This window comes from Corythoichthys intestinalis, chromosome 3 (assembly GCF_030265065.1).
Source record: "Corythoichthys intestinalis isolate RoL2023-P3 chromosome 3, ASM3026506v1, whole genome shotgun sequence".
NCBI classification, from domain to species: Eukaryota; Metazoa; Chordata; class Actinopteri; order Syngnathiformes; family Syngnathidae; genus Corythoichthys; species Corythoichthys intestinalis.
Window position 1 is genome coordinate 29,809,264 of NC_080397.1, and position 26,275 is coordinate 29,835,538.

Sequence of the window (26,275 nt, forward strand, 5' to 3'; positions counted from 1 at the left end):
ACTTACAACTTGTTCTCAGCCCTGACCCAGATTGCTTAGATGAGTCGTTCTGCAACCTAAACGAATCAAGAATTGAAAGAAAAAGGCTTTGTCACTTCTTCTTTAATGTGGAGCCTATACTATGCTATTCAAAAGCACGAAAACAATACACAAACATACCAAACATGGTTTGGTGTTGTAATAATAATAAAAACAATAATACATTTTATTTCAAAGCACCTTTCACGACAGTCAAGGACACGTTACAACCAAGTATACAAGAGATAAAAATAAAGTAAAATAAAAGATTAAAAGTCGGCGAAGATCAGAGTAGCAGGAAAGAGATCATAACACCAAAAAAAAGAGGATCAGGATGGATATGATCATTTGAACAGATATTTTTTGAGTCTGGATTTGAAAAATGGGAAAAAGGTTGGAATACAAAGATCCAAGGGTAGAGAGTTCTAGAGTCGTGGGGCAGAATGGCTGAACTGTATAGAACCGAAAGTTCTAAAATAGATACGGGGGACAAAGAGGTGAAGAGTAGAAGAGGGCGGGGAGGAGTGTTAATGCGAATTAGGTCAGATATATAGGGTAGGGCCAGGTCGTGAATCACTTTGAAAGTAATGAGTATTTTGTAATTTGTTGTTTTCCAGGGAGTCACTGATGTTGACGGAGGATGGCGGTGATGTGGTGTGTGGTGGGGGTTCCTGTGATTAGTTGTGCAGCAGAGTTTTGGATGAGCTGCAGTTTCTGGAGGTATTCATGAGGGAGACCAAGAGAAAGTGAGTTGCAATAGTCAATCCGGGAGGTGATTAGGCTGCAAACGAGCGGCAGCAGATCAAGAGTTCAATCCATGGATCTGGCCTTCCAACTTTGCATTTTCTCCCTGTGCCTGCGTGGGTTTTCTCTGGGTACTCGGTTTTCCTCCCATGTCCTAAATAAAATTAATGATAGGTGATTAAATACTTCAAAATGACCCTAGATGTGAGACTATGCGTGATTGGTTGTTTGTCTTCTTAGCAGACCTTGATATTGGCTGGCAACTGATTCAGGGTACACCCTGCCTACTGCCCATAGTTACCTGGGATTCTAGGCTCCAGTACCCCTGCAACACTCATAATGATATGTGGCATAGAAGATGAATAAATGACTCATCCACATAGAGAAACACCAGCAAACAGGAATTAACGAGAGGCACAGAAACTCATTTTCAGTTTTTTAAGCCTCATTAAATTAATGATGGTTGCTTGTTCAATATTCAGTGTAGTTAGTATCAAATGTTCTGGTTCGTTGTCCTATAAACAGCCTTTAGTGGCTTCGAACCAAAGGGCTATGACTTGATTGCAGTCTATGGCATTGCTGAGTCATCATCGGCAAAAAAAAAAAGTTTAATCGCATCTATATCCTCAGTCTCCTTGTGAGCTCGTCGTGTATGCTTTGTTATTGCCTTCAGCAATTTGAAAGAGAGCCCTTTTACTGTAATGACGTCACAGGATATAGCAGGGAATTTTAGAATAGGCAACTTTCAAACTAAATGATTTTAAAAAAACAAAACAAAAAAAAAGCATTGGGACAACCTCTAATATTTCGGGAAAAACTAAACATCTAGTCTGGAAAGTCCTTAAAAGGTGCTTGATTTTGGCTATGAAATGTGTACGAACACTGGTTATAAGAACTCTCAGTTCTCCAAGAAAAAATGCTTTTGAGGGAGGAAAAAAAGGAATTTTAACAAATAACTCTTTTTTTCTCAGTACCATAATTTAAGATAATTTCATATAAATATGATTTAAGTTGTAGACCGCTACAAAACGGAGACTTAGTTAATACACATAAAATTCTTTCTCTACAGAAAACCCTACAAAAGAGAATATTTGAACCATTTTGATTCTGACACTGTTCAGAGCGATTGACCTCCTCACTTTGAGGCCTCTTGTCATATGTTAAACCAGGGATTGGGAATCTTTTTGAATGAAAGAGCCAAAATAAATAAATAAATAAAATCCATGTATTTTAAAATGTGATTCCATAGGAGCCATACAGTGTGGGGGTGTGCGCATTTGTGTGGCGGGGTGTACTTACGTGCTCATATATATTCATTCTCAAATTGAAGAGTTTTTCCTTCTTTTGTTTGTGTGCCACTGTCTTTTTAAAGGTGTTTTTTAAAAAATAATTATTTATGTGATCACCATATTTTAAATGGACATGAACACATCTGCGCATATAAATACAGATCCACTTAAAGCCACTTAAGGCTCTTAGGGTTTCCTCTTGCTGTCCAACAAGCTCTTCAGATGGCGCCGTCGCTCTCTCTGTGCACTGCATAGTATACACGTGTACAAGTCACTCAGAGAAAGAAAAGCTTCTTTCTTGACCTTGAATTCCCATGCATGACCTTCATTTTCCCCCAGGCCAACAATCATCGCATGGTTCATAATTTATTTCAGTTTTATTGTTTTCTACTACACCTTGATGAATATTGATTACACAGCTATGGAAACATGTCGCATCGCCCTTTTTAAACTGCAAATTTGCATCTTTAGTATAATATATAAAATGATGAATGAAATCGACACATGATGTTTGCCTTTTTTTAACTGTCAGTCAATGCGTGGAAGAAAAATAGGGCAAATTTAAAATAACACCATGGGGCTAAAAACGAATGTTAAGTGCAGGGAAAATGTAACCATACGCTGAATCAGCGTGACGGTGCTAGCAGAAAGCGGCACCTGTGCAACCTTTTTAACAGCTGTTTCTCCTAAAACTTTATGGCAAATATCCTCGGACGCAGACATAAGTTCTCCAAACGTGAAAGGTTTCTTTGCTCTCTTGGCCAATACGGTTCGCAGTGAGGTGTGATGCTGGCAGTACTTTCGCTTATGTTGATGTGGTGGCCCTCAGTAGTCATTGTGTCTGTCCTTTGTGCTCGCACTTTTATCTTTAAAAAAATTCCAAGTTATTCCAGGATGCTTAGTCTCTTATGTGCCGAAGCAGTTTTGAAGGCTTCTTTGCCTCGAAGCAGCTTTGAAGGCTTTTTTGCCTCGTTTGCTAGCTTTTGGCCACATAATATGCAGAGGCTCTGCACAATATGTTGGCAGCAGAGTGGACCTGGCGCCTGAGAGCCACCTGTTGCGACAAAGCCATATTTTAGGTAGGATTTTTTTCAGGTAGCCGTAAAAAAGCTGTCCAAAAACGTCTGTTTTTCAGTCATCAATGCTATAATGTGGGCTTATTACTTACGGTAAAAAAAAATCTAATGTGCCGACGTCATGCGTCATTATCTTCGTTTTTCCTCCGACTTGTAGTATGTGCAAGCGCTAAGTGTTAGCTAAGATGTAGCATTACATACAAGCTTGTCTTCAGGTGGAGAGGAATCAGGGCGCTATCATGTTATGTATTACAGGTTTATGGCGACTCGGGACTCGTACAGGACTCTTGCTGACAGTTTCCATGTTGGGGTCTCCACAGTGGCAGCAATAGTGCCAAAAGTTGCAGCAGCAATCTGAGAGTGCCCGGTGGGAGAGGCAGGGGTGAAAGTTGGCCAGAACGGTCAGGAATGCAGTTCCGGTATAAGATTGAGGGCCCGAATGCTGTTCCGGTACAAGGTGCTTTGATTCCGAAAATATGACGGCAACTGTCAAAACGCTATGTAAAAAAACTAAAAAAAGCTAAGCTGCCACACATGCATTTCATCTCCAAGAAAAATACGATCTACCAACATCAGATTTACATACACAAGTGTTAACAGGAAGCATAATAAAGTGCTTGTGCAACATCATCCGTTTCCACCAATATTTATTATTTATTTTATTCCACGGACGGCATGGAGGTTTCCCCAGCTGCTACAGTTATCTGAGTCTGACGATGATGAGTCACGTCAATGTGCGAACTCACGCAGCAAAGCAAAACGCCTGGACTCATTTATCCGCTCAATTGGCTGAAAAACTGACATGTGATCAGCAAAGATGGTTAGGTCTGATTGGTTCAAATGTGCACGTTTTCTGGAACAGCAAAAAAAATAAAAAATAAATAAATAAAAGGTTGTAGGATGCGACAAAAAAAGGCTATTGTGTCTGGAAAGCCTGGATTGCCTGCTGACCTTATCTTTCCAAGCTGCAGAGCACACCTCATGAGAGGCCCTTTCTTGTTCGAGGCCTGCCTGCAGCAAAAATGACTTTCAACTAGACTTTCCCGGGCCAGAATGGTGTAGATAATTTATTTGGCATACTTGCTTACCAGTGGAGAATGTACAGGCAACTGGAAATGCGACCTAAAGTGGTGGAAGGGTGTGTGAAGGCTTCCTGTGTTCTTCATAACTACATAAGGAAAAGGCCAGAAACAGCTGAAAGACTGAATGCCACTGCTACCATTGATAGCCATCCTCTGCCTGATGTAAGCACACTTCTTGCCAACAGAGCAGCTTGAGAGGCCATTGCAGTGTGGGAAGCATTCACCCTCTATTTCAATACGGAAGGTGCATTACAGTAGTATCTGTAAATTATTGTGTGAAAAGTCTCTCAATATACCAAGATTTAACCCTCTGCATTTTCGGTAAGCGGGCCCTTTATTAAAATTCACTTTGACTGGCCTGCCTGTCTTTTTATTTGAATAGTGCAGTGTATGAGACATAAGTGCAGCCAGTGAAATTAAAATATGGTAGACATATATGGCGGAAAACACTCAGGTGACTTGAAGTTCTGCTCTGAGAGCCCCAATTTGGCCAAATTTCAAAACTGTCCTATATGCATGTGTGATACATTATTTGGAAGGCTTAAAATCTCGATTTTCTGGGGGAAGAAAAATTTTTAACAGGAGGGCTTTTTTTTTTTTTTTTTTAATGTTTTTTAAACAGCAAAACCCTATCTGGAGGTGAGAGCACGCAAGAGCAGAATTACAGACGCCACGACTTTAACGAGATATTATCGCGTTCTTACCTTATTTCGATCCAAAAACTCCAAGTAGCATGTATCACTGAGTGTCAAGACACAGCTGTGAATGGGCACAGCTGGATTTTTGGGGGATTTTATGGGTCAAACATAGTAAAATAACAAGGGTCACAATGCAGAAATCGCAGACTTCAAGGAGTGGTCGAGATTTTCTTTTTCATATACTGTATTTACCATTTTAAACGTTTTTTCCCCCCAATTTTTCTTTGTTTGGATCAATTACTTATCATCTAAAACAGGGGTCCCCAAACTACGGCCCGCGGGCCGGATATGGCCCGCCTCCACATTTGTTCCGGCCCCCTGAACAATACCAGAGAGCATTTAAAAAAAAAATTTCTCAATAGTGTTATTTATTTCCTGGCCCTTTTCTGTGAAGAACTCAGAGAGGGTTATTTGGTTATTATCTATTTAATTAATAGTGTTTTTATTATTATTATATTATATTTATTTTATTTACTTTTGTTCTGTGAAGAATCCAGAAAGGGTTATTTGATTGTGGCTTTCTGAAAAACAATACATTTTTACATTTAGGCACTTCTGCATTCGTCACACTTTTTCTGTTACAAACTGACCCCGGCCCCTCATCAGAGAAGGGAAAAATTATGTGGCCCTCACAGGAAAAAGTTTGGGGACCCCCCCCTCTAAAATATTGGGGAAAATACGACAGTAACACAAAAAAATGTAATCAAGCGATAGTTATGAGGTAGATATCCGTGAGTTTTTTACAGACGGCAATTTTTTCATTGTGACGTAATTCGTTTAAAAGTTTAAAATATGCGAGGGAATATTTATTTAAACAAAATATTAGACATCAATTAATGAGTCTTAGCTAAAAATGACAGGTATTTCGAATTATAAATATGATTACTTTCCTTCTTTTTATGGCTAGGTCGAAACAAAAGCGGTTGCGCGACCTCTGTGAAAGGGGGTTTCCGGGGTAAAACGGACAAATTAAAAATAATTGGGGGCTTATTGCGCCATGAATCTGCTATGGCAGCATATAGACATATTGTTCTATCAAACACAACTGTTCTTTTGGCTTAAAATACAACAGTTTATTTTATAATGGGGTGCAAGAGCAGAAACTGCTTTTTCAGCCTTGTCTTTGTTTTTCACCATATACATTTTAGTGCCATATGATATGACAATATTTATCATGTTTTTCCCTTCGATTATTCTGAAAATGGCCCCTGGACAAAAATATTTGGAAATGCGCACTCCCACATACAAATAATACACATGTAACACAAGCTTTTTTCTAGTGCAGCCATTAGCTCATTGGCTGCCGTTGATGGCAATAGATGCCCCATCGAGTTAAAATGGGAGGATTGGCAGTGAAAGATCATGTTCATGACATTGACTGCGACAGGTGCGCAATTCATCTTGACTCGGCCAATATGGATTGGACGTCCATTGCCTTCAATGGCAGTCAACGAGTTAGGAAGCATTTGTTCATGCGCCGACACAGTGAAAATGGTGACAAAGCGGGTTATAGAATTCAATTAGTGATGTGTGTGTGGGGGTGTGTTTGTGTTTGACCTTGTAGCGCTGAAAGGAAAGGAAGTGAATAGACGCTCACCTTTTGTTGACGATCTGGTTGGCGTGTGAGTGCACGTGCGACTGAGCGAGCGCGCCTGTCATTGTGTCTAATGAAAATGTTCTTTTTTTCCCCCCATTTTAAACATTTTGACCTTTTCATCATCTCATGAGGACTTGAAATACTTGACCTCTCACCCCATCCGTAGCACTACTACAAAACACATACACAACGAGTCTGTTAGGGTTCTAAAGGAAAAGAAATATTAGACAAAAAAAACAAATCAGACAAAGTTCAACTGACAATTTTATTGATAGCTTTTTGTATGTGTGTGTTTGTGCGTAAAAGAGGTGTTGGGGTGTGTTTGTGTGAAAGACAGTTTGACGTGTTGGTGTGTGTGAAAGGGGTGTGTGTGTTTTTATGCGTGCGTATGCGTATCATATTGATGTGGCTATGAAGTCATTTTTTTGTGGTTGAGTGTGGGCCCTCGTGTCATCCTTTTAACGGTGAGTGCTCGTTTGCATGCATGTGGTCGTTAAGTACAGTAAAGTGCTCTGTAAGTACAGTTGAACTTTGCATTTGTGTGTGTGCGTGTCATCAATATTTAATGACCAACGTCTTCATGAAATATCCGTCTGTCTCTAGCACAAGTCACGTGACATGTGATATCACACCCATAAAATGATAATGATATTAACGTGCCAATCATCCAAGGATGTTTTGGGGTTTGACGTCTCTGCACAAGGGGCCCTGGGGTGTCAAACCGGTCCTCAATGGGCTGTAGTAGGTGCTGTATTTCATTCCAACCAAACAAGATGAATACCTTTTCACCATTCTGTGTTGTTATCCTGCCTTATGTTCAGCATTGATGCCTGTCTGTAGGCTGCACGGGTACGAGAAGGATCGGTCTCCTCAGGGGTGAGGCTAACCAGCAACACCTATGGCTGATTTGTAGAGGCTTTTTAAGCCCAGACACACAATACACCAGTTGCCAGATGACCAGCACGACCACTTGGTATCCTCAGTCCTGAGAAGACCACACTTCTTCAACTACTCGTTTTGCAGTGCGTTTTTCCCTTTATGATGATTTTTTGTTTGAGACTTTTTGTTTTTTTAAATGAAATCCAAACCACCTCTGCAACTAGGTCCCCGGCTTTTCCTGATCGGCTCATAACAATGTGGTGTCTTACAAGTGTAATCAGTTGATTGCAGTCAGGTGCATGCTTGTTTTAGCTGAAACTTCATTGGTTGAATTGTCCGTAATGTAAAAAAGACCAGGACACACTGCACCCCTTTTATGGAATCAGTTTAACACTCCTGGGTTAGCCAAGGAGTGCAGTGAGAGGCAAGGCCATCTGTAAATCAGGGGTGACATGCAAACTCGAATACAGTGGTACCTCGACATACTTCTTCGACTGCTTCGACACACGATCTTTTCGACATCCGACGTAGAATTTAACCCGCCATGTGTTTCTACTGTATATCCGACGACATGCTCGAAATACGACCATTTATGACCGCCGTAGTTTCTTTGTTTTCCTGCAAGACGGACGCACGGCTGATATGCCTTTGAGAGAAATCAACATAGGTTCCAAGAATGTTAGTGCAGGTGGTGAAAAAAAGGGAAAAGGTGACGCTTACCATTGAAATCAAGAAGGAACTGATAGAAAAATATGGGCGTGGTGTGCGCGTCTGTGAGCTGGCCCGACAATACCGCCGTAGAATGTCTACGATCTGGACGGTCCTCCTCCGACCACCGTTCGCCAGGTTAATAGGTTAACGTGACAATTATTATTATTATTGTAATATCGGAAAAGAAAACATCGCCAGCTTCATCAGGTTTTTAATAATTTATTTCAGAACTTGTGCAACACAGCACGCCTACTGTCCTAGAACAGAATAAAAGTGAAAGTAAAAACTCTAATGCACCTCTCTCTCACTCTGTCATGTCAGCCACTTGGTGCGTGAGGTACAGAACGCAAATCACATCCGCCACTTTTTTTTTTTTTCTTTTTTTTTTCCCAAAGAGCTACATAATTGGATGTGAAATCATTGCTATCAAGGCTTTGTCAGGCTGTTGCTTACCTTTGCAAAATAGGAAAAAGAGTAGTACAAAGTATAATACTAGCCCAACAGTAAGAAAGTAAAAATAAGTTCATAATAATAAACTGAATGAACCGAGTAAACTTTTTTTAAACCTCTCAAAGGCCAAACAGTGAAACTTTCATGAAATTATTGTCACATTCTGCTGCTGGTTAGATTGTGTTTTGTTGCTGGGCTGTTAGTGGGGGCCTTCCTGACGTCGCACCTGAATCCAATGCGGGCTCATCAACGCAGCATTTAAGCACAGGTGAGCTCAGAGAAGGCTGCCGAGATATTTGCTTTGCTGATCGCCATTTGACATCTCGCACTATAGTCTCGCTACATTTGCTTGTTACGCCCCTGCATTGGGTTTTTTCTGTTAGTGTGCTGCACTCGTTTGTAAACTCTACCCTGTGCAGGTATTTGAGTGTTTTTATTTTGGCTTTTTGGCTCGCTGCCTATCGTCTTAGGTAACCTTCGAGTTTGTAGTATTGAGCTCCGTCGACTTGCTGTCACGGACTCCTTTTGTTATTTCTACTATCCCGCGATCGCGTGTTATTTTTTGTTTGCAATCATTAAACCCTTGTACTTATCCCCCGCTTGTTGTCCGCTTCGAGGTCCAACCTTGTTTCTGCATTTGCGGACGCTAACAATTATAAGTAATAATAATTGACCACAGCATCCCATCTCTCTATTAGCCTCCTTTTTTCAGGGGGGCTTATTTCTATTTCTGAAAGGTGGCAACCCTACTTTGGAAACAGTTCCCAAATTACTGCAGCATTTCTTTCAGTAAAAGACAATAAAAGTAAATTAGACGTAGTGAACTGACCAGAGATTGTTGCACCTGTCCAGCGCCCTTCCTCTGGATAGCAGTCCTGCTCTTGCAGGCTCAAACTCGTTGTGTTCGTTCACGTTTCGTCTTCACATGTTTTATCAGGTTCGAGGTATTGAAACTGGCCGATTTAACTCCACATCTCGAAACTTTCAGGCCGCAAATCTTGCACGCAGCCATTGATTTTAATTGACGGGATTTCTATTTTGAAATATTTCCCGACCGCCGCCATGTCGCCATGTCGGCCATGTCATTGGTCAGAAGTGGCTATTGGCCCATTCTCATTGGTCTGGAGCAGGCCAATAGCGATAGCTGTTTGGTGTTCACGTGTCATCCCACAACACAGAGACAAAGTGTAGTGAGCGCCAGGAGAAAAAAAAAAAAGGCTGCGGTCAAATGTTATAATAATGGACCGGTAAATGGTATCGGCGCCGTCTCTGTTGGTACTCGCCGATACCGATACCACCATTTTGGGCCGGATTGGCGCCCCCTGCCGATACTAGTATCGGTATCGGTGCACCTTTAATTATTATTACAATTTTTATTGATGATTTATTAGTTTTGCTATCATTTCTATTTGCAATAGTACCAGCAGTATTTATTAAGGATTCGACTATAGGTTTTCGGGCTGTGGAACGAATTAATGGAATTATAATGTATTATTATGGGAAAATCCTGCACAACATACGAGCATTTCGACTTACAAACAAGGTCCTGGAACAAATTAACTTCGTATGTAGAAGTACTACTGTACTGTACTTTTATTCGTTTTCATTCTTAGATAATATCGAATTTCTTTTCCATGGAGACATACTTTTAATGTGAATCAACTATCAGATCACTGTTATCATTTTCCCTGCACCACTCTGGACACGGCGGATATTAGCACTTTTTCTCCGTTTGCGCATCATTCTGCAACAAAGCAGAGTGCAGTAAAAAGATTGCTCGCACCCGCAGCACCTTTTGAGTCGCGCTCGCTCTTCCTCAGGCCCTTTGACGACTCAACAAAAAGGAGCGCTTGCATGTGTTGCGTGCACGTGCCAATACCATGGCGCCCCGTGCATTCCCATGCCAGTGCCAAGTGCCCACCCTCTGACTTCCAGCAAGCTAAGTGCTCTGTTTTTGTTAGCGAGATTAAGACCTTCTAATGCACACGTAACAGGTTTTGATGCTCATGAAAGCCTGCCAATCCCTCGGATTGGGAGGCTCCCATCCTGTCCTTGAGCTACCCTTCAACAAAGAAAACGCTTGACTTCTTTCACTTAAAAGCGCTGGATAACAAAATTCTCCAAGTGTTTTGCAACCTTATTTCCGAATTCATTCAACTCTGCAAAGAAAAGGAGTCAAATACATCGAAATGAATTTGGCTTTTTTTTGTTTTGTTTATGCTATAAAATAGCAACAGTAAACAAAGCTGTTCTCGTACTGCAGTGTAAACATAAGAGAAAATTTTAGGGCGGCAAAATATATATTATTACAATTATTTGTGATAATTTAATACTTTAACACTTAATATTTACTTTGTATATATACAAAGTATATCAGTAAGTTAGCACTTATTTATATATAAATAAGTGCTAACAGTGAAAGAACATGCAGTATTGTTAAAATTTTCAATTTTAGGATATTATTTGGGAAAAAATTTATTTTCAATCAACCTTACAGTATGACTCTTTTGAAAAAAAATTAATACCTGAAAGTAATAGTATAACAGTATATAGTTACTTTGGCATATTTTAAGTTAATGTGATTTATCTTTATTGAGTTCCTGTCAACTTTATTGAAGTGGATTACACTAAGATACCTTAAGTAAAGTGTAATACAAATTTCAAGTGATGCCCACTTGTTTTGGCAGAATATATTGTTAATTTGACTCAAAGTAATTGAGTTGTAACAACTTGATTTGAATTTAACTAAGATACATTATACAAATAATTTCACACTACTTAACACAATTAAGTTTGTTTACTTAATTTTCCCAAGGTAATCGCTTTCCTAAATTTCTTTAAGTAAACTTTTTAGAATTTACAGTGATATTTTTACTGTGATTAAATCCAGAGGTTTTCACTTTAGTTTCTGCAAATAAACATTTAATATGTTTATAGTTTTCCCGGTTTCTCCCCCATACTGGCAAACACATCTACCCATATATTTCATGCATTGGGTCTTTTTTTTCTTGAACATAGCATGAGTCCAACATTATTCCACAACTGAAAACATTTCAAAATTATACCAGTCAAAAATCATTACATTAATTTGAGTGAGAGCGTGCGTGCGTGTGCGATCCCAAAGTGAAGAAAAGCCCCCGTCGTTATAAAGTGATTATTCCTATCTCCCGCGGTGTCGGTAATCACAGAACTGCCACAGTGACTTGCACCTCCTCGTCACAAGATATGCAATCAATTCCAACAAATCACACAGTTTTAGGTATTCCAATTCAGATGCACACACTGTTGAGATTTCCATGCTCAGACAAATAGATGCGCACACATACTTACCGCGTACATCACGTCAAACACTCGCCCCTGCCCCGTCTCACACACTCACATGCATTGCACACACTCATCTCCTGCTGCCACTCACGCCTGCACGCGCGCACCCCCGCGTGCGTGCACGACAAGTCTATAAAGGTTGCCGTGCTGAGCTCGTTGCTTCATTTTGCTCCTTCAACTTGTTGACTTCCCCCCAAAAGAAAAACAATTTTTTTGTAAAGGCCCCAACGAAAGAAAAATTGAGTTGAAAGAGTTGATTTGATTTGGTTTGGTTTACTTTCTCGCTCTGTTCACGTTTGGCCGCGATGGGCTCCGTGCTGCCCGCCTCGTCCTCCTCAGGCCGGAAGTCGTCGTGCTCCGCCAGGCCTCACGCTGCCGGCGCGGGCTCTCTCTGTCCCCTCGGCCCCGCGGGTCCGCTTCTGTCAGAGGTGATCACGTCGGACGTGGTGCACAGCTTCCTGTATGGACGCTGGAGGCGCGTGCACGGGGAGCAGCAGTTGACACACGACGCGACGGCGAGCACGAGCCCCAAAACAGCCTTCACGGCCGAAGTGCTCGCTCAGTCTTTCTCTGGAGGTCAGACGCAATCACCCTGCATGATAAATCTCCATATCATATTAGTGTAGTTCATATTATTATGTGTGGTTCATATTATTTTGGAATATCCATCCGTTTAGGCTGCATGATATTAATTTTTAATCATAAAATGAATGAAAACTGACTTTGATGTAATTTATTGTTAATATGATGATGAAAATGATGTCATGTAATTTCGTTTTTATTCATTGAGATTCTTTACGTCACCTGGTCACTTCACAGTTACATTAAATAGAATGATTGAATTTCATTTAATATTTCTGAATTTGTAGTTAAAATTAGATTCGATTAAAAATGTTTTTGAAAGTATATTTTTAATCATATTTTAGAATTTGAAACATTTTAATAAATTAACGCATGACTGGAACATGATGAAATATTTAGATTTTTTTTTTAAATGACTCAATTATTAGTGTATTCAGTAATGTTGAAATGAGTATTTTCCTACGTTTGTTGAAATAAGTCATTTTAAAGCATTAAAACCTTTTTTAATCCCAATATTTAAAAAAAATTAAAATTACATTAATAATAAATAGTTCAAGTAACAGCATAAATAATGGGAAATGCTTATTACGTTCAAAATTCGTTTAGCGAGGGAGAAAATTTAAAATATATATGTCAATATTACTATTCATTAGAAAAATTCACAATTTTGAGCGTCCAAAATGCTTTGCGGCCTTTTGAAGCCTTCTTAGCTGTTACGTGCGCGCGTTCATAATTTTATTTTATATTTTTACTTGACTTCCCCATCAAATTCGTTTGATGTCTTTCTGCATCTCTTTTTGTTCAATGTCTGAGACATGTTGTCATTACCTTTGCCATGCAGATTTTTGCCTGCTTTTATTTTTTTCAGATGTCTGCCGCTAAAACACTCATAATGGAAAAAGCTGATTTTTTAATTTCACATTTTATGGGTTGTTCGATTCGGTTCATTTTAAACGAGCCTTCGGTTTTATAGTTAACAATCATTTTGAGAATTGTGCTGAATTCGAATTAAAACCAGATTTGTATGTGTCGGTGTGTATGCGCCCACGCGTGTGTGTTTTTGTGTGTATACCCGCGCAGAGGTTCAAAAGTTGTCCAGCTTGGTTCTTCCCAGCGAGGTGATCATTGCGCAAAGTTCCATTCCAGGTACGAACACCCCTCCACACACACACGCCCCCCCCCCCCCCCCCAACACACACATATCACTGTAGTATAAAGTTTAAGATTAATAATGAAAAATGACGGCTAGATCTGCACAATTTAGGGCCCGGTGGGACTTTTCTCTGCAGTCGTTTTTGTTACGTCTAGGACAATAAAATACGTGCCAATATTTGTTGCAATACCAGGCCCTTTAAAACATGTTTTTAATAATCAATTCATGATGTACCCCCAACATCCTTGCCGCAGGACGCCATACAGCTTCTTCACATGACGATGGACAAACGCATTTAATGTTTCAGATAATAACCATGTGTATCATAATTTCTTTCATAATGTTTTTGATCTAACGTGACAACGTTAAATCAAGAACATTGATCAAAATTAATACATTTTTTGTCACAAATGTATTATTATTATTATTTTTTAAATACATAAATATAATTTTCCAGTGTTGAATTATAGGTCCCTTTTAAGGAGTCAAACCACCTGACTACGGGGGAAATGTGTCTGAGAAGACTTGTCTACTCCGATAGTGTTAATTTGGCGCTGCTGTGTGAATTAAAAATTCTCTTCCTCAGAATTAAATATATATTTTTAAAAAATGTTGATTTAACTCTGGAGAAAGTTGAAATATTGAAATATTTAGGCCTTATCTACCCCTAGCTGCGTTTTTTTTTTTAAACCGAGGATCCTGCATGCCCTATACATCGGGAAAAAATAATTATGTCCACACCCGCACATCTATAGAAAAAAAAAAAACTTCCACAGCCAACCGCATTCATTCATTCATTTTTAAGTATACATTTATAACAATGCGTGAAAAATAATTGCAAAAAAGCACCTTTCTAATTTACTCCAAATGCAAACATTAGTCTCATGTGTGACGTAGGGACAAAGTTTGTAGCAGTCAGTGACTACAGTTAAATCTTAATCTTAAATCGGTTATCAGTGTCCACATGATGGCGCCACAAACGCAGAATTCGCACATCTTCTCTTTGGACGGCGTTTTTAAGAACCCTCGTTGAAAAATGCGTGTGAGTGTGGATTATAGATGCAAAACAGTAGAAAAAGTTATTCTCTATCTCTTTCTCTCTCTCTCATATAGTAACATGGCAGGAATAATCATGTTATCCGTGACTTACATCCTCCTCTGACTCACTTTCAGTTTTGTATTCTGATTCGTCACACGAGTCATACGCCTTCTGCAGAAATCCTTGCCTGTGACGACGTCATCACTTTCAACTATATGCAGGAGCAAATGGTTACAAAACAGTATTTTTAATGCACAATTTCATTAGTTATGGAGCTGTGTGAGTCTTGATAATTGTTGTTTTCCCTTTTATTTCTCCTTGACAAAATGCAGTTTTGAAAACCCATTGTGGAAGATAGAGACTTTAAACTGAGACAATGTTAAAATAAACTGTGGGAGTCCATTCAACAATGGACTTTTTTCTGTGTATATACAAAGTAACTGCAAATTGTACAGGTCTCCCACAATAAAAAAAAAAATAGTGCCCCAAACTGAAAGGGAAGGGCCTTAAAATGAAGAAGAAGTAGCCCCAAACTAATATGAAGGGCCTTGAACACTTGGTATCTCAAACTGCAAGGAAGAGCTCTAAAATGAACGGGACATGCTCCCGTCATAATAGGAATTGCTTAAAAAGGAACAATGCGTGCCTCCATAATAATAGGAAGTGTCCAAAAATTAAACTGAATTGGAGAAGCCTTAAATTGGACATGCAGATCCCTAAAATGATCAGGAAATATCTCAAACCAACAAGAAGTGTTTCAAAATTGCACCATTCAAAATTCCTGCATCAACTTTCTAAAGAATCAGTGATAAACATTCCCCCCCCCAAAATCAGTCGTCTTTATAAATGAAGAGAATCCAATGTAGCTTTTTCCTTTTAATGCGTGTTTTGCGTGCATGTCTGTGGGTTTCAGGAGAAGGTCTGGGAATTTTCTCAAAGACTTGGATCAAGGCTGGAACTGAAATGGGTCCGTTTACTGGACGCCTCGTTTCTCCGGAACACATCGACTTCTACAAGAACAACAATCTCATGTGGGAGGTATACATTCCCGTACACACATGCACACACTCACTCCTTCAATGTATGTATAGATCAGGGTTCAGCAAATCTGGACCTCGATCCTATCTATCCTGTCGTGTTTTCCACGTCTCTTTTCCCTAACACACCTGAATCAAATGATTATGTTATCAGCAACCTCTCCAGAAGCCTGATAATGATCCTGATTATTTGATTCAGGTGTGTTGAAGGAGGGAGACATGGAAAACACGACAGGAAAAGTGGCTCCGAGGTCCGGATTTAGTGAACCCTGGTATAGACCCTACTCACGTGACGTCACAGCCACGCCCCCGGGCCATGTCCGTATACTCGTCATGTTAATGCATTAGCGCTTCGTAAATTCCTCCTATTATGGCGTGTTTTTCTGCTCGTTAACATTAATAATCAAAATGGTGAATTCGTGTGTGGCGGTCGGTTGCAAAAACAGAGAAGATAAACGGAGAGACTTGAAGTTTTACGGAGAGGAGACCGAGATTGACTGCTGCAATTCGACGAGAAAACTGGGCTCCAAACGACTACCACAGATTATGTAGTAGTCATTTTATATCTAGTAAGATGCATTTAATATATATTTAGAAGGTTTTGGGCTGACAACCACAATTAAGATCATTGCTAGGCTAATCGCCGACAACATACACTCAGACGTTGTGAATGAACTACCTGAAAATATATGATTATAAGGGGATAATCAGACAGTTGTCATACAATTAATTTACAATTTCACTATTGAGGTCAAAAGCCAAAAAATAAATTCAACTAAGGACAATCTGGAGTAGTGCTATCGCACTTCATATTTATTACATATTATATATGTATGTAGTGAGAGTGCTATCGCTAAACCATATTAACATTAAAAGCCCTAGCTCCATTGACAAATGACATGAAATACATTAGACTTGACAGTGGATGTTAGCAAGAACAAAAGATTTTGGATTGAAAATTTCGTAACTCACCTTCCGAGCACAAGATTCCTGCCGAATTTTCGTGTACGAGGACCTGTTTCACCCAACCAGCAACATAGCATTTATAAGCCTCCAAGCTCTTAAAGTTTTTCAAACTTTCGTGAGAATAGGCTGATTTTGTGTGGACAAGATAGTTGTAAATATCAGGGTCAGGCAAAGATGGCGAAGACAGCGGGTCGAAAAACATTGATTTAGGCATCAAATACGGATCTGGCGAATGGATAAACTGAAGCTTTTCCACGTAATGCCTTTTATGCAACGCATCCAATGAGTTTACAGCGTCAGATAACACTGGGGCTTCCATGAATTGCTCTATAACTTGCACGACTAATTGAAAACAATGAGAATAGGTCTAAAAAATAGGTACAATATGGCGGCCGGATACAGCGACACGTCATTTTGTGACGTAGGTGAGTAGGGTCTATAGATGTATAAATGAGCTCCATCGCAGCAGCCCCTATATTATTATGACACAAAGAGACCGCAAATAAGAGTGGCTTTATTCCGTGAGCTGATTGGCTGCGCAGCATCTGAACTTCCCGAATGGTGATTGACAAACCATAGAACAAATAAGTGTGGATTTATCTTGTGAGCTGATTGACTGCGCACATCTCAGCCTTGCCCAGCCTGTTCCCTTGTTGTATCTCCAGACTCCAGTCTCATGGGGGAATTTCAACAAGACCTGCTGGGTCATTTTCAGCGGTACTTTTTGCCATCTGTACCCACTTTAAAGAGCATATGACACGAGAAAAAAAGTCTTAAATGGCATTATTATGTGAATTAGAATCATATTTTGAGACGATTCGACTATATACAACAATTTAGCAAAGCACAGATGACGAGAAATTAGTCTTTTAATCTGCCGGTTAGCCACGCCTACCATTATAGGGCTTTAGCGTCCCCAACAGGTGGATGACGTCAGCGGTAGACTGGGCTCATCGGTTTTACTTTTCAGCCCATTGAGGGGGAATTATTCAGAACGAGGAAAACGCAATGAAGAGAGCCGCAAAATGTCATTGTTTCAGTCTCTCTACTCCAATATTTTTACAGGATATTCTTTTTATCCAAGTATTTTTCCCCAATAGCTATATAAATGGCTTGAGAAGGACCAGTCAGCCCGTCAAGGGGGAACTATTCACAACGAGGAAAACGCGACGAAGAGAGCGGCAAAATGTCATTGTTTCTGTCTCTTTACTTCAATATTTTTACAGGATATTTTTTTTATCCAAGTATTTTTCCCCAATTGCTAAATAAATGGCATGGTCATGACAAATAACAGTCTTGTGCTGAATGGAATATGAAATAATAAAAATGCATTTATTCAGGACGACATGGCAAAATTACTCCATAATGGTCAAAACTGTCGACTTCACCTTTACTGTCGCACCTCCCGAACGATATTTTATGACACCTCAATGGGACATATGTCATTTCCCTTCCCAGGCTTCGGAGAATGTAAACAAACCAGAAGGCGTGACAGCTAGCCGACATGCTAACCCGAACCGAGTGATGGTTCAAAGTCTTCAAAAGCGGAAAATCACACATAACTAGCCTGGATTATTTGACATGACGACCTGGTTGTCGATTGTCTTTGCGGATCGGCAAACCGCCCGGCGGAGAGCAATTTACAGTTCGTTCCCCGGAGGAGGGTGGCTGGAGTTGTTGTGCAGCTAACGTGCTGCTGCTAATGAGCATTAGGAGAGCTTTTTACATGCCTATCAATGATCAAACGTAAGTAGTCCTTTATTTAAAGGAAGTTTGTAGTGTTTACTTTGTAATCGCTGTATTCGTATTTGACATAATACAAAACAAGATGTTTACTCACTTCCTCGTAAGCCCAATGGTCCCACAGTAAATATCCACGGTGAATGGGAACCTTTTGAAACTCCAAAAAGGCGCATACGCCTCTCCCTCATACAGAATGATTTTTCTGCAGCCGTTTGGCTGGCGTGATGCGAAAAATAAACGTATTAATCCGCAAATTCAGCTAAATCCTTCGTCCTCATACACAACAGTACTGTAGCGTGAAGAGGACGTCTTCTACCGTACACGTCACAGCGCCCTCCTCCTCAATGCAAGATCGAAGCCGGAAGTCACTCATTTTCATGGCACGGGATTCAAAAAACTAAATAAAAATAGCGATCGCTTCAACACACATCCAAGCGGTCCATATCATTCAGGGGCATAAAATACCGCGTGTATTATGAAATAAACATGCTTTTTCGTGTCACAGGCACTTTAAGGACACTCAAAGCCTGACAAAAACCTCTAAGTCTGAAGTGTGCTGTGCCAACTCATACATTGTGTAAGTGAGAGGCTGTTTTTGGCTGTGTGAGCGCCAAAGGGTGAGTGAATTTGAGTGGACTCACTCAATGAGGCATTTAATACAAACAATTCTTTTTCTCCGTTATTCTTGTTTTAAAATAATTGATATTATGAAGGCGGCACGGTGGGACAGTGATAAGCACATCCACCTCACAGTTCTGGGATTTTGGGTTCAATCCTGGCTCTGGCCTTCCTGTGGGAAATTTGCATGTTCTTCCCCTGTCTGAGTGGGTTTTCTCCGGGGTCCTGCCACATCCCAAAAAACCATGCATGGTAGGCTGATTGAACACTCCAAAATGTTCATAGCTGTGAGTGTACTGTATGCCCTGCGACTGGGTGGCAGCCTGTTCAGGGTGCCTAGAGTTACAGTAGCTGTGATAGGCTCCAGCACCCCCGCAACCCACATGAATGTACAGTAAGTGGTTATTTGGCTCAGCCGGATTGACACTTTCCTCTAGCAGGGAAAGCCTCCCACGAAGGAGGGAACAGGTGGTGAACAAGTCCATGTTACTTTTTTGTTGTTGTTTGGCCGAAGACTAGCATGTGAAGATTTTAGCCTGCTTGCTGGTCGTTGGCGTCAACGAAGTGGAATTGCAACCCTCGTGGACTGATGTAAAAAGCGACGCTTCTCCGCTCACAAAAAAAAAAAAAAAACACTGAAAAATTCTAAGCAAAAAGTAAACAAAAGGGCAAAAAGCTGTACAAAAAGTCTCTCGAAAACACAACGTGTTGGTGGCCTTTCAAAATGTAAGCAGCATTTGTCTGAAAAGGTCACAAAAACAAAAACCCCAAAATGTTTTACGCCAAATACAAACCGTAGAAATAAGATATCTGGCACATAGATTTTTGTCACTTGAGGCTATGTATACATTAGTGTGTGTGAGTGACAAGTATACATTGTGTGTTATGAATCCCTGCTCATGATTGCTTGTGCTAGGTGTTCAACAGTGATGGCGGAGTGCGTTTCTTCGTGGATGCAAGCCAGGAAGAGCAACGCAGTTGGATGACGTATATCAAATGCGCTCGTAATGAGCATGAGCAGAACCTTGAAGTTGTGCAGATAGCCAACGCCATTTTCTACAAGGCACTGCAGGTAACGTTAGTCGCCATGACTGATCAGAGTGCTGCACGTCATGACTGTCATGACGTTAAGACTGTTTTGTTTTTGTTTGTTTTTTTTGGTTGTGATTGTTATGGCTAAATATGGTTGGTTGACGACAGAAGTGGGCACCTACAATCAAAATTGATTAAAAATTTGGCTAACCTGTGACTTCTTACTTGTGTTTAATTGGCTAAGTCCTTATGCCTACTTTTGTTCTTTTAGTGCGCTCCCGTAGTCTCTATGCGTTTGTGTGGTACCAATAGGTATTGGTGTTTTTCGTGTCTATTTCTGTTGTAATCGTTCTTTTGCATTCATGGCCAATGAGGATTATTATTCTCATGACAACAAATAGTTGTTAAATGTTATAACATACAAATAGCTAAAATGTTGATTGTCTTTGACACTGACTTTGCATTGAATTGTCTGTATTAATGAAAACGTGAATGCTGAAGAAGTGTCGCCCTGTGCGCGCCAAGTGTAATACAGTGTAGGAAGGTGCAACATAGCATAGCATAGGATAGCATAGCGTGATCTAACCAGATCTTTCTGTGTGGTCCCTAGACTATCCCTCCTGACCAGGAGCTACTAGTCTGGTATGGAAATTCCCAAAACACCTTCCTAGGAATTCCTGGAATTCCAGGAGGTGATGACGAGCAGGCAAAGAAAAGCAAAAGTGGTAAGTGTGTGTTACAGTACATTCCAAAAGTACACACCTTCTCATCAGTGCATTTTCTTTATTTTAGTTAATTCTTAGATTTCTCTCAATACTATGAATGAACGAACACATGTGGAATTATTTAAGTTAGCATACAAACTGAAATACCTGAAAACATGATTTATGTTCTACTTTCTTCAAGTAGCCACCCTACCCTCCGATTTATATTTTAGCACATTCTTGGCATTATCTTGATGAGCTTCAAGAGATATTCACCTGAAATGGTTTTTAATTGACAGGTAGAGGTGGGTAATCAAAAACTGTACTCAAGAAAAAGTCTCATTTCCCAAGAATAATATTACTGAAGTAAAGGTAAAAGTAACCTTTCAAAAAATTCACTCAACCTGTCTATGTGTTTCGTGGATTTGGAGAAGGCATTTGACCGTGTCCCTCGGGGAGTCATGTGGGAGGTGCTTCAGGAGTACGGGGCCGAGTACCGAGCCGCCTGGTAAGGGCTGTTCGGTCCCTGTACGACCAGTGTCAGAGTTTGGTCCGCATTGCCAGCAGTAAGTTGGATTCGTTACCAGTGAGGGTTGGACTCCGCCAAGTTAGCCTTTTATCATCGATTCTATTCATAACTTTTATGAACAGAATTTTTTGGCGCAGCCTAGGCATTGAGGGGGTCTGGTGGCCTCAGCATTGCACCACTGCTTTTTGCAGATCATGTGGTGCTGTTGGCTTCATCAAGCCGTGATCTCCAACTCTCACTGGAGCGGTTAGTAGCAGAGTGTGAAGCGGTTGTGATGAAGATTAGCACCTCCAAATCCTAGACCATGGTCCTCAGTCGGAAAAGGGTGGTGTGCCCTCTCCGGGTCGGGGCTGTGATCCTGCCCCAAGTGGAGGTTTTTAAGTATCTTTGGGTCTTGTTCACTAATGAGGGTAAGACGGAGCGGGAGATCGACAGGTGGATTGTTACAGCATCGGCAATAATGCAGACTCTGTACCGGTCCGTTGTGGTGAAAAAGGAGATTGGCCAAAAGGTGAAGCTCTCGATTTACCAGTCAATCTACGTTACTACCCTCACCTATGGTCACGAGCTGTGGGTCGTGACCGAAAGAACAAGATCCCTGATACAAACGGCCGAAATGAGTTCCTTCTGCAGGGTGTCTGGGCTCTCTCTTAGAGATAGGGTGAGAAGCTCGGTCATCTGGGAGGGACTCAGGGTCGAGCGGCTACTCCTCTGCGTTGAGAGGAGCCATCCGAGGTGCCCGAGCATCTGATTCGGATGCCTCCTGGATGACTGCCTGGAGAGGTGTTCCGGGCATGTCCCACCGGCGACAGGCCCCGGTGACGACCCATAACATGCTGGAGAGACTATGTCTCTTGGGTGGCCAAGGAATGCCTTGGGATCCTGCCGGAGGAGCTAGTTGAAGTGGCTGGGGAAAGGGAAGTATGGGCTTCCCTGCTAAAGCTGCTGCCCCCGCAACCCAACCCCGGATCAAGTGGCAGATAATGGATGGATGGATGGATGTACTTAGAGTATATATTTATATTTAATAATTCCTTATTTAATACAAAAAAAAAAAAACAACAACAACAAAAAACATTATCTAATTAGCGGATGTAGCGGTCCAAATGCTGACCTGGACGAGGGTGACGGCTCGCGTTGCCAGCACAGTTGCAGACCGGTTACATTGGTGCCGTGACCTGGATCTGCAGTGAAGGTTTTCGAGGGTGAATGTAAGTAAGTTGTGTGTTGCAACGGAAACCTCCCTAGAGATGCCTTCAAGATAGCACACTAGTGGCTTCAGCTGCTAACCCGGGCTTTTAGCATTAGTATTACTTTAGCAGTAGCACATTAGTTTTAGCATGTTAGCATTCGAGGTTTTGTACTCACCTATGTATAAGTGGGTCTCACATTTTCTATATGGTGGGACTCACAGGACGTGCCCCCTCTTTGTTGGCTGCACCCCCTCTCCACTTGGTGATCCGGGCCAAGTGGGCTGTGGGGGTCCCGCAGTGTGCCGTGTCGGTTGGGGGGTTGTGGCGGTGGCTGGGGTCTGGGTGGGTGGGTGGTGGTGGGGCTTGTGCAGGGGGCGGTGCCGCGTTCCCTCATTCTTGACACACTGGGAAAACACTCAGGTAGAGATTGTCTGTGCCAGGATTAGCGATCAGGTAGCATAGAATAGCATCTCAACATATCCACACTGTGATTCACATAATACTGGGTTCCACACCTCATTTAGCTGATTTTTGTACGCTTCACCCTACTTAATCATATCGCCTTTGACTCACCTCTCCTCCTCTTTCTCCTCGGTTATCAGCCCCACCACATGGTGTCTACGGGTAAATATAATTAGCAAATGATAGCACCACTGTGTTCACAGGTAACATAGGCGTGTAAAAATGTATTTCTTGTTGTTGTTTGTTCTTCCCCTCCTGTCTGCTTCCTTCCTTTCTGTCCCCCCAACCCCTTCCCGTTCGCTGCTTTCTCACAATGAATAAAACATAATGAACAACTACAATGGCAGACCATAAGGACACTCAGATTCCTATTCTCCGTGTCTTAGCAGCTGAACAGGACAGGTTAAAAAAAAAAGTTTTGTATTTATGTCACCTTTCGCAAGATAGGATTACCATGTCAGCTTTAGCATGTTGACAGTAAAACAGTATACTGCGTAATAGTCAATGCCAATTATACAATACAGTACTAATATTCATTACATATACCGATTTAATATACATAGCCTTGTATTTTCTACCTGTTTTTCAGATGATTTCCATGTCTGCGACAGCTCATCGTCATCTTCCTCCTCGTCATCGGGTTCATCAGGTGGTCTGGGCCGCATGCGCTGCGTCATCTGCCACCGTGGCTTCAACTCTCGCAGCAACCTGCGCTCGCACATGCGGATCCATACACTGGATAAGCCATTTGTCTGTCGCTTCTGCAATCGTCGCTTCAGCCAGTCATCCACGTTGCGCAACCATGTACGTCTGCACACGGGTGAGCGCCCGTACAAATGCCACGTTTGCCAGTCGGCGTACTCTCAGCTGGCGGGTCTGCGTGCCCACCAAAAGAGCGCAAGGCACCGTCCAGCCACTGGAGGCGCCTGTTCCGGAAGGCCCCTTCTCTTGGTTCATGATGAGCGCACCCCTCCGCCGCATCCTGCTTCCCTAGTCCACCACATTCCAGGCATGGTTCTCTAAATATTTGGAATTGTCGAAAGCTAATTGGCAATGTTAGCTCCCCCCAAGAAAATCACTGTTAAAGTGAACACTGATGGTTTGCATTTGCAGGTATATATTGTTAGCATAGCAGCATCTGGGATTGACTCATGTGTTAGCCAAGCATGCTAATTAGGAACATATTAGCATCTGCGTGGAAAAGCTCATCCTAATATGAATACAAAATATTAGATTTTGCAGGTGGTAGCAACATTATGATACCACATATGTATCTATATACAGTATCTATAGGCTATTTATCTATGTATATATAAACTGCTTCAGTGGTGAAAGCTGGGGAAGCTCATTTTTCCCCAGCCTACATTAATGTTTATTTATTGATATCTTAACACATAGTGAGATGGTTTGATTATATTTTTGACAGCACTTTCCATCAGTTAGCTTAACTTTTCATACAAGGAGAGCTGAAGGAAACTGTTACTTTTTCCCACCTTTTGCACTAATCATTCTTAATACCCTAATTTTCTCCTTGTAAGGAACACTATCAAATGGCTGTGCCAAAATCCGATCGACAATACAGTGGACCCTGATGATAACAAGCACAACCAAGCAATGTTCTCGTGTCATGAACTGATTTAACTGAATTAATGTGTGCAACACCTCCCGTGTTAGCCCGAAATAATAATTCAAGGCATCATTTTTAAAGGGTATGACAACACCTGGGGAAATGCTAATATTCCATCATTTATCCATCAACGCATGCCTTTTGAATTCATATCATGCCACTTCGTGTAATTTCACACATCGCAACACCAAGAAAATGATAGAAATTAGGTCGATTGTTAAACTAAAACGACCCGCCCCCGAGATGCCGGAAATCTAGCATATTGTGTGCGTGACATCACTATAAGGAAACAACCGGCTCAGTGCTTAGTACTGAATGGCGGCGATGATGGCGGACAATTTTGTTTCTAGTTGCAGCGATGAATCCGACGTAACGAACATTCTTCTAATGGTGACGAGGAGAGTTATGAACCTTTCTTTGGTGTTTTGGGTTATCAATTTGAGCTCAAACGAAAGCCAACGCAGCCTAATGAAAGGATCATTGAGGGGAGCAATCACGCTGATGAAACACATGGGGTGACACGTCAGCGGACGAAGACACTCTGGCACAAAACAAAGGGGAGACTGACTATATATACACACAGAAGGTAATGGGGAACAGGTGGAACCAATTGGTGATTAGGGAGCACATGAGGAAGGGCAAGTACTCTGAAACAAGGAGGGAAAGACTTTCAAAGTAAAGCAGGAAATAACCATGACACGACAAACCTCACCACGGTGTGACAGCCAGCTGAGCAGTAGGGGAGAGGGAGAGTGGGCAGTCATACAGACGCCGTAGTCTTAAAGGAAACGATAGCATAACATTTACGGACAAGCATTTACGGACAAACTCATACCTCCAGACAATTTGCAGTGTTAAATCAACCTACTATGCATGTGAGACAGGCTGTAGCTCTACATTGCTGTTTCCAAAATCATGGACATTCAGATGAACTACAAGAGAATGAATTGCAGGAGTCACATTTTACGAGCATGATATTTCTAAATATTACTAATATTATTATTATTAAATATTACTAAAATATTTGATAGCTGCAGCCCTAGTGCGGTGTGTTACCCGCCATAGTGGATGGGCTTCCATCCAGGGCCACGGCTTTCAGAGGTGAGGCATCTTGATGAGCTGCAATCCAAGTTGATTAGCCAGGTCCATTAACGAAACATACTTTAAGCGATTCTTTTTATCCGGCAAGCTTAACGAAAGATTAATGGGTTTGATATTTCCCCTTGTTTATATTTTATTCAGAAAATAAGCTATAGTCCTTAGAACATGTTACAAGTTTTTTGGTCATGATTTGACGATTGAGTGGAAGTCCAGTCATGTCCTAACATGGGTATAGGCTTGGAAGATTACCGGAAGTGTTGATTGTCTTATTGTTGCCTTTGTATCATTAATAATGAAACTTGCATCAACAGATATTTGCTAATGCCTCGAGATACGAAGAATTGTTAAACACCTCATATGATAATTGAACTCATATATTTTTGGTGATTGCAAATGGAATGTGACATTTTTTTCCTATGTGTTTTTAAATAATCTCTTTCTGGCGTCTAGGAAGAGTTTTTATGTGACAAGAAGCCACAAGCATACACATACAATAAAATGGGAAGTGAAGCCTTTCTTATGTCATTTCATGCTTAAATTATTAGAACAATGTAAGCTTTAGTCTTATATTCCATAAATAAAATTACTCACTATATAGCGCTTCCAACTATAAGCCACACC

At 41.1% G+C, this 26,275-nt stretch overlaps 1 protein-coding gene across 1 annotated transcript; it reads left to right on the forward strand.

Moving 5' to 3' along the window:
- Positions 1-461: 461 nt before the first annotated feature.
- LOC130913529 (PR domain zinc finger protein 12-like) lies at positions 462-23,949 on the forward strand. The gene is made up of 9 exons (XM_057832204.1): positions 462-559; positions 636-691; positions 750-764; positions 12,208-12,444; positions 13,531-13,596; positions 15,556-15,680; positions 19,923-20,078; positions 20,649-20,763; positions 23,516-23,949. The coding sequence occupies exons 1-9, from the start codon at positions 462-464 to the stop codon at positions 23,947-23,949; spliced, it is 1,302 nt and encodes a 433-aa protein (XP_057688187.1).
- Positions 23,950-26,275: the final 2,326 nt, after the last annotated feature.

Coding starts and splice junctions, on each gene's coding strand:
- LOC130913529 (XM_057832204.1), top strand. CDS start 462: ATGGCTGAACTGTATAGAACCGAAAGTTCTAAAATAGATACGGGGGAC. Junction 15,681..19,922: donor ACAACAATCTCATGTGGGAG/GTATACATTCCC, acceptor TGCTTGTGCTAG/GTGTTCAACAGTGATGGCGG. Junction 20,079..20,648: donor TTTTCTACAAGGCACTGCAG/GTAACGTTAGTC, acceptor TGTGGTCCCTAG/ACTATCCCTCCTGACCAGGA.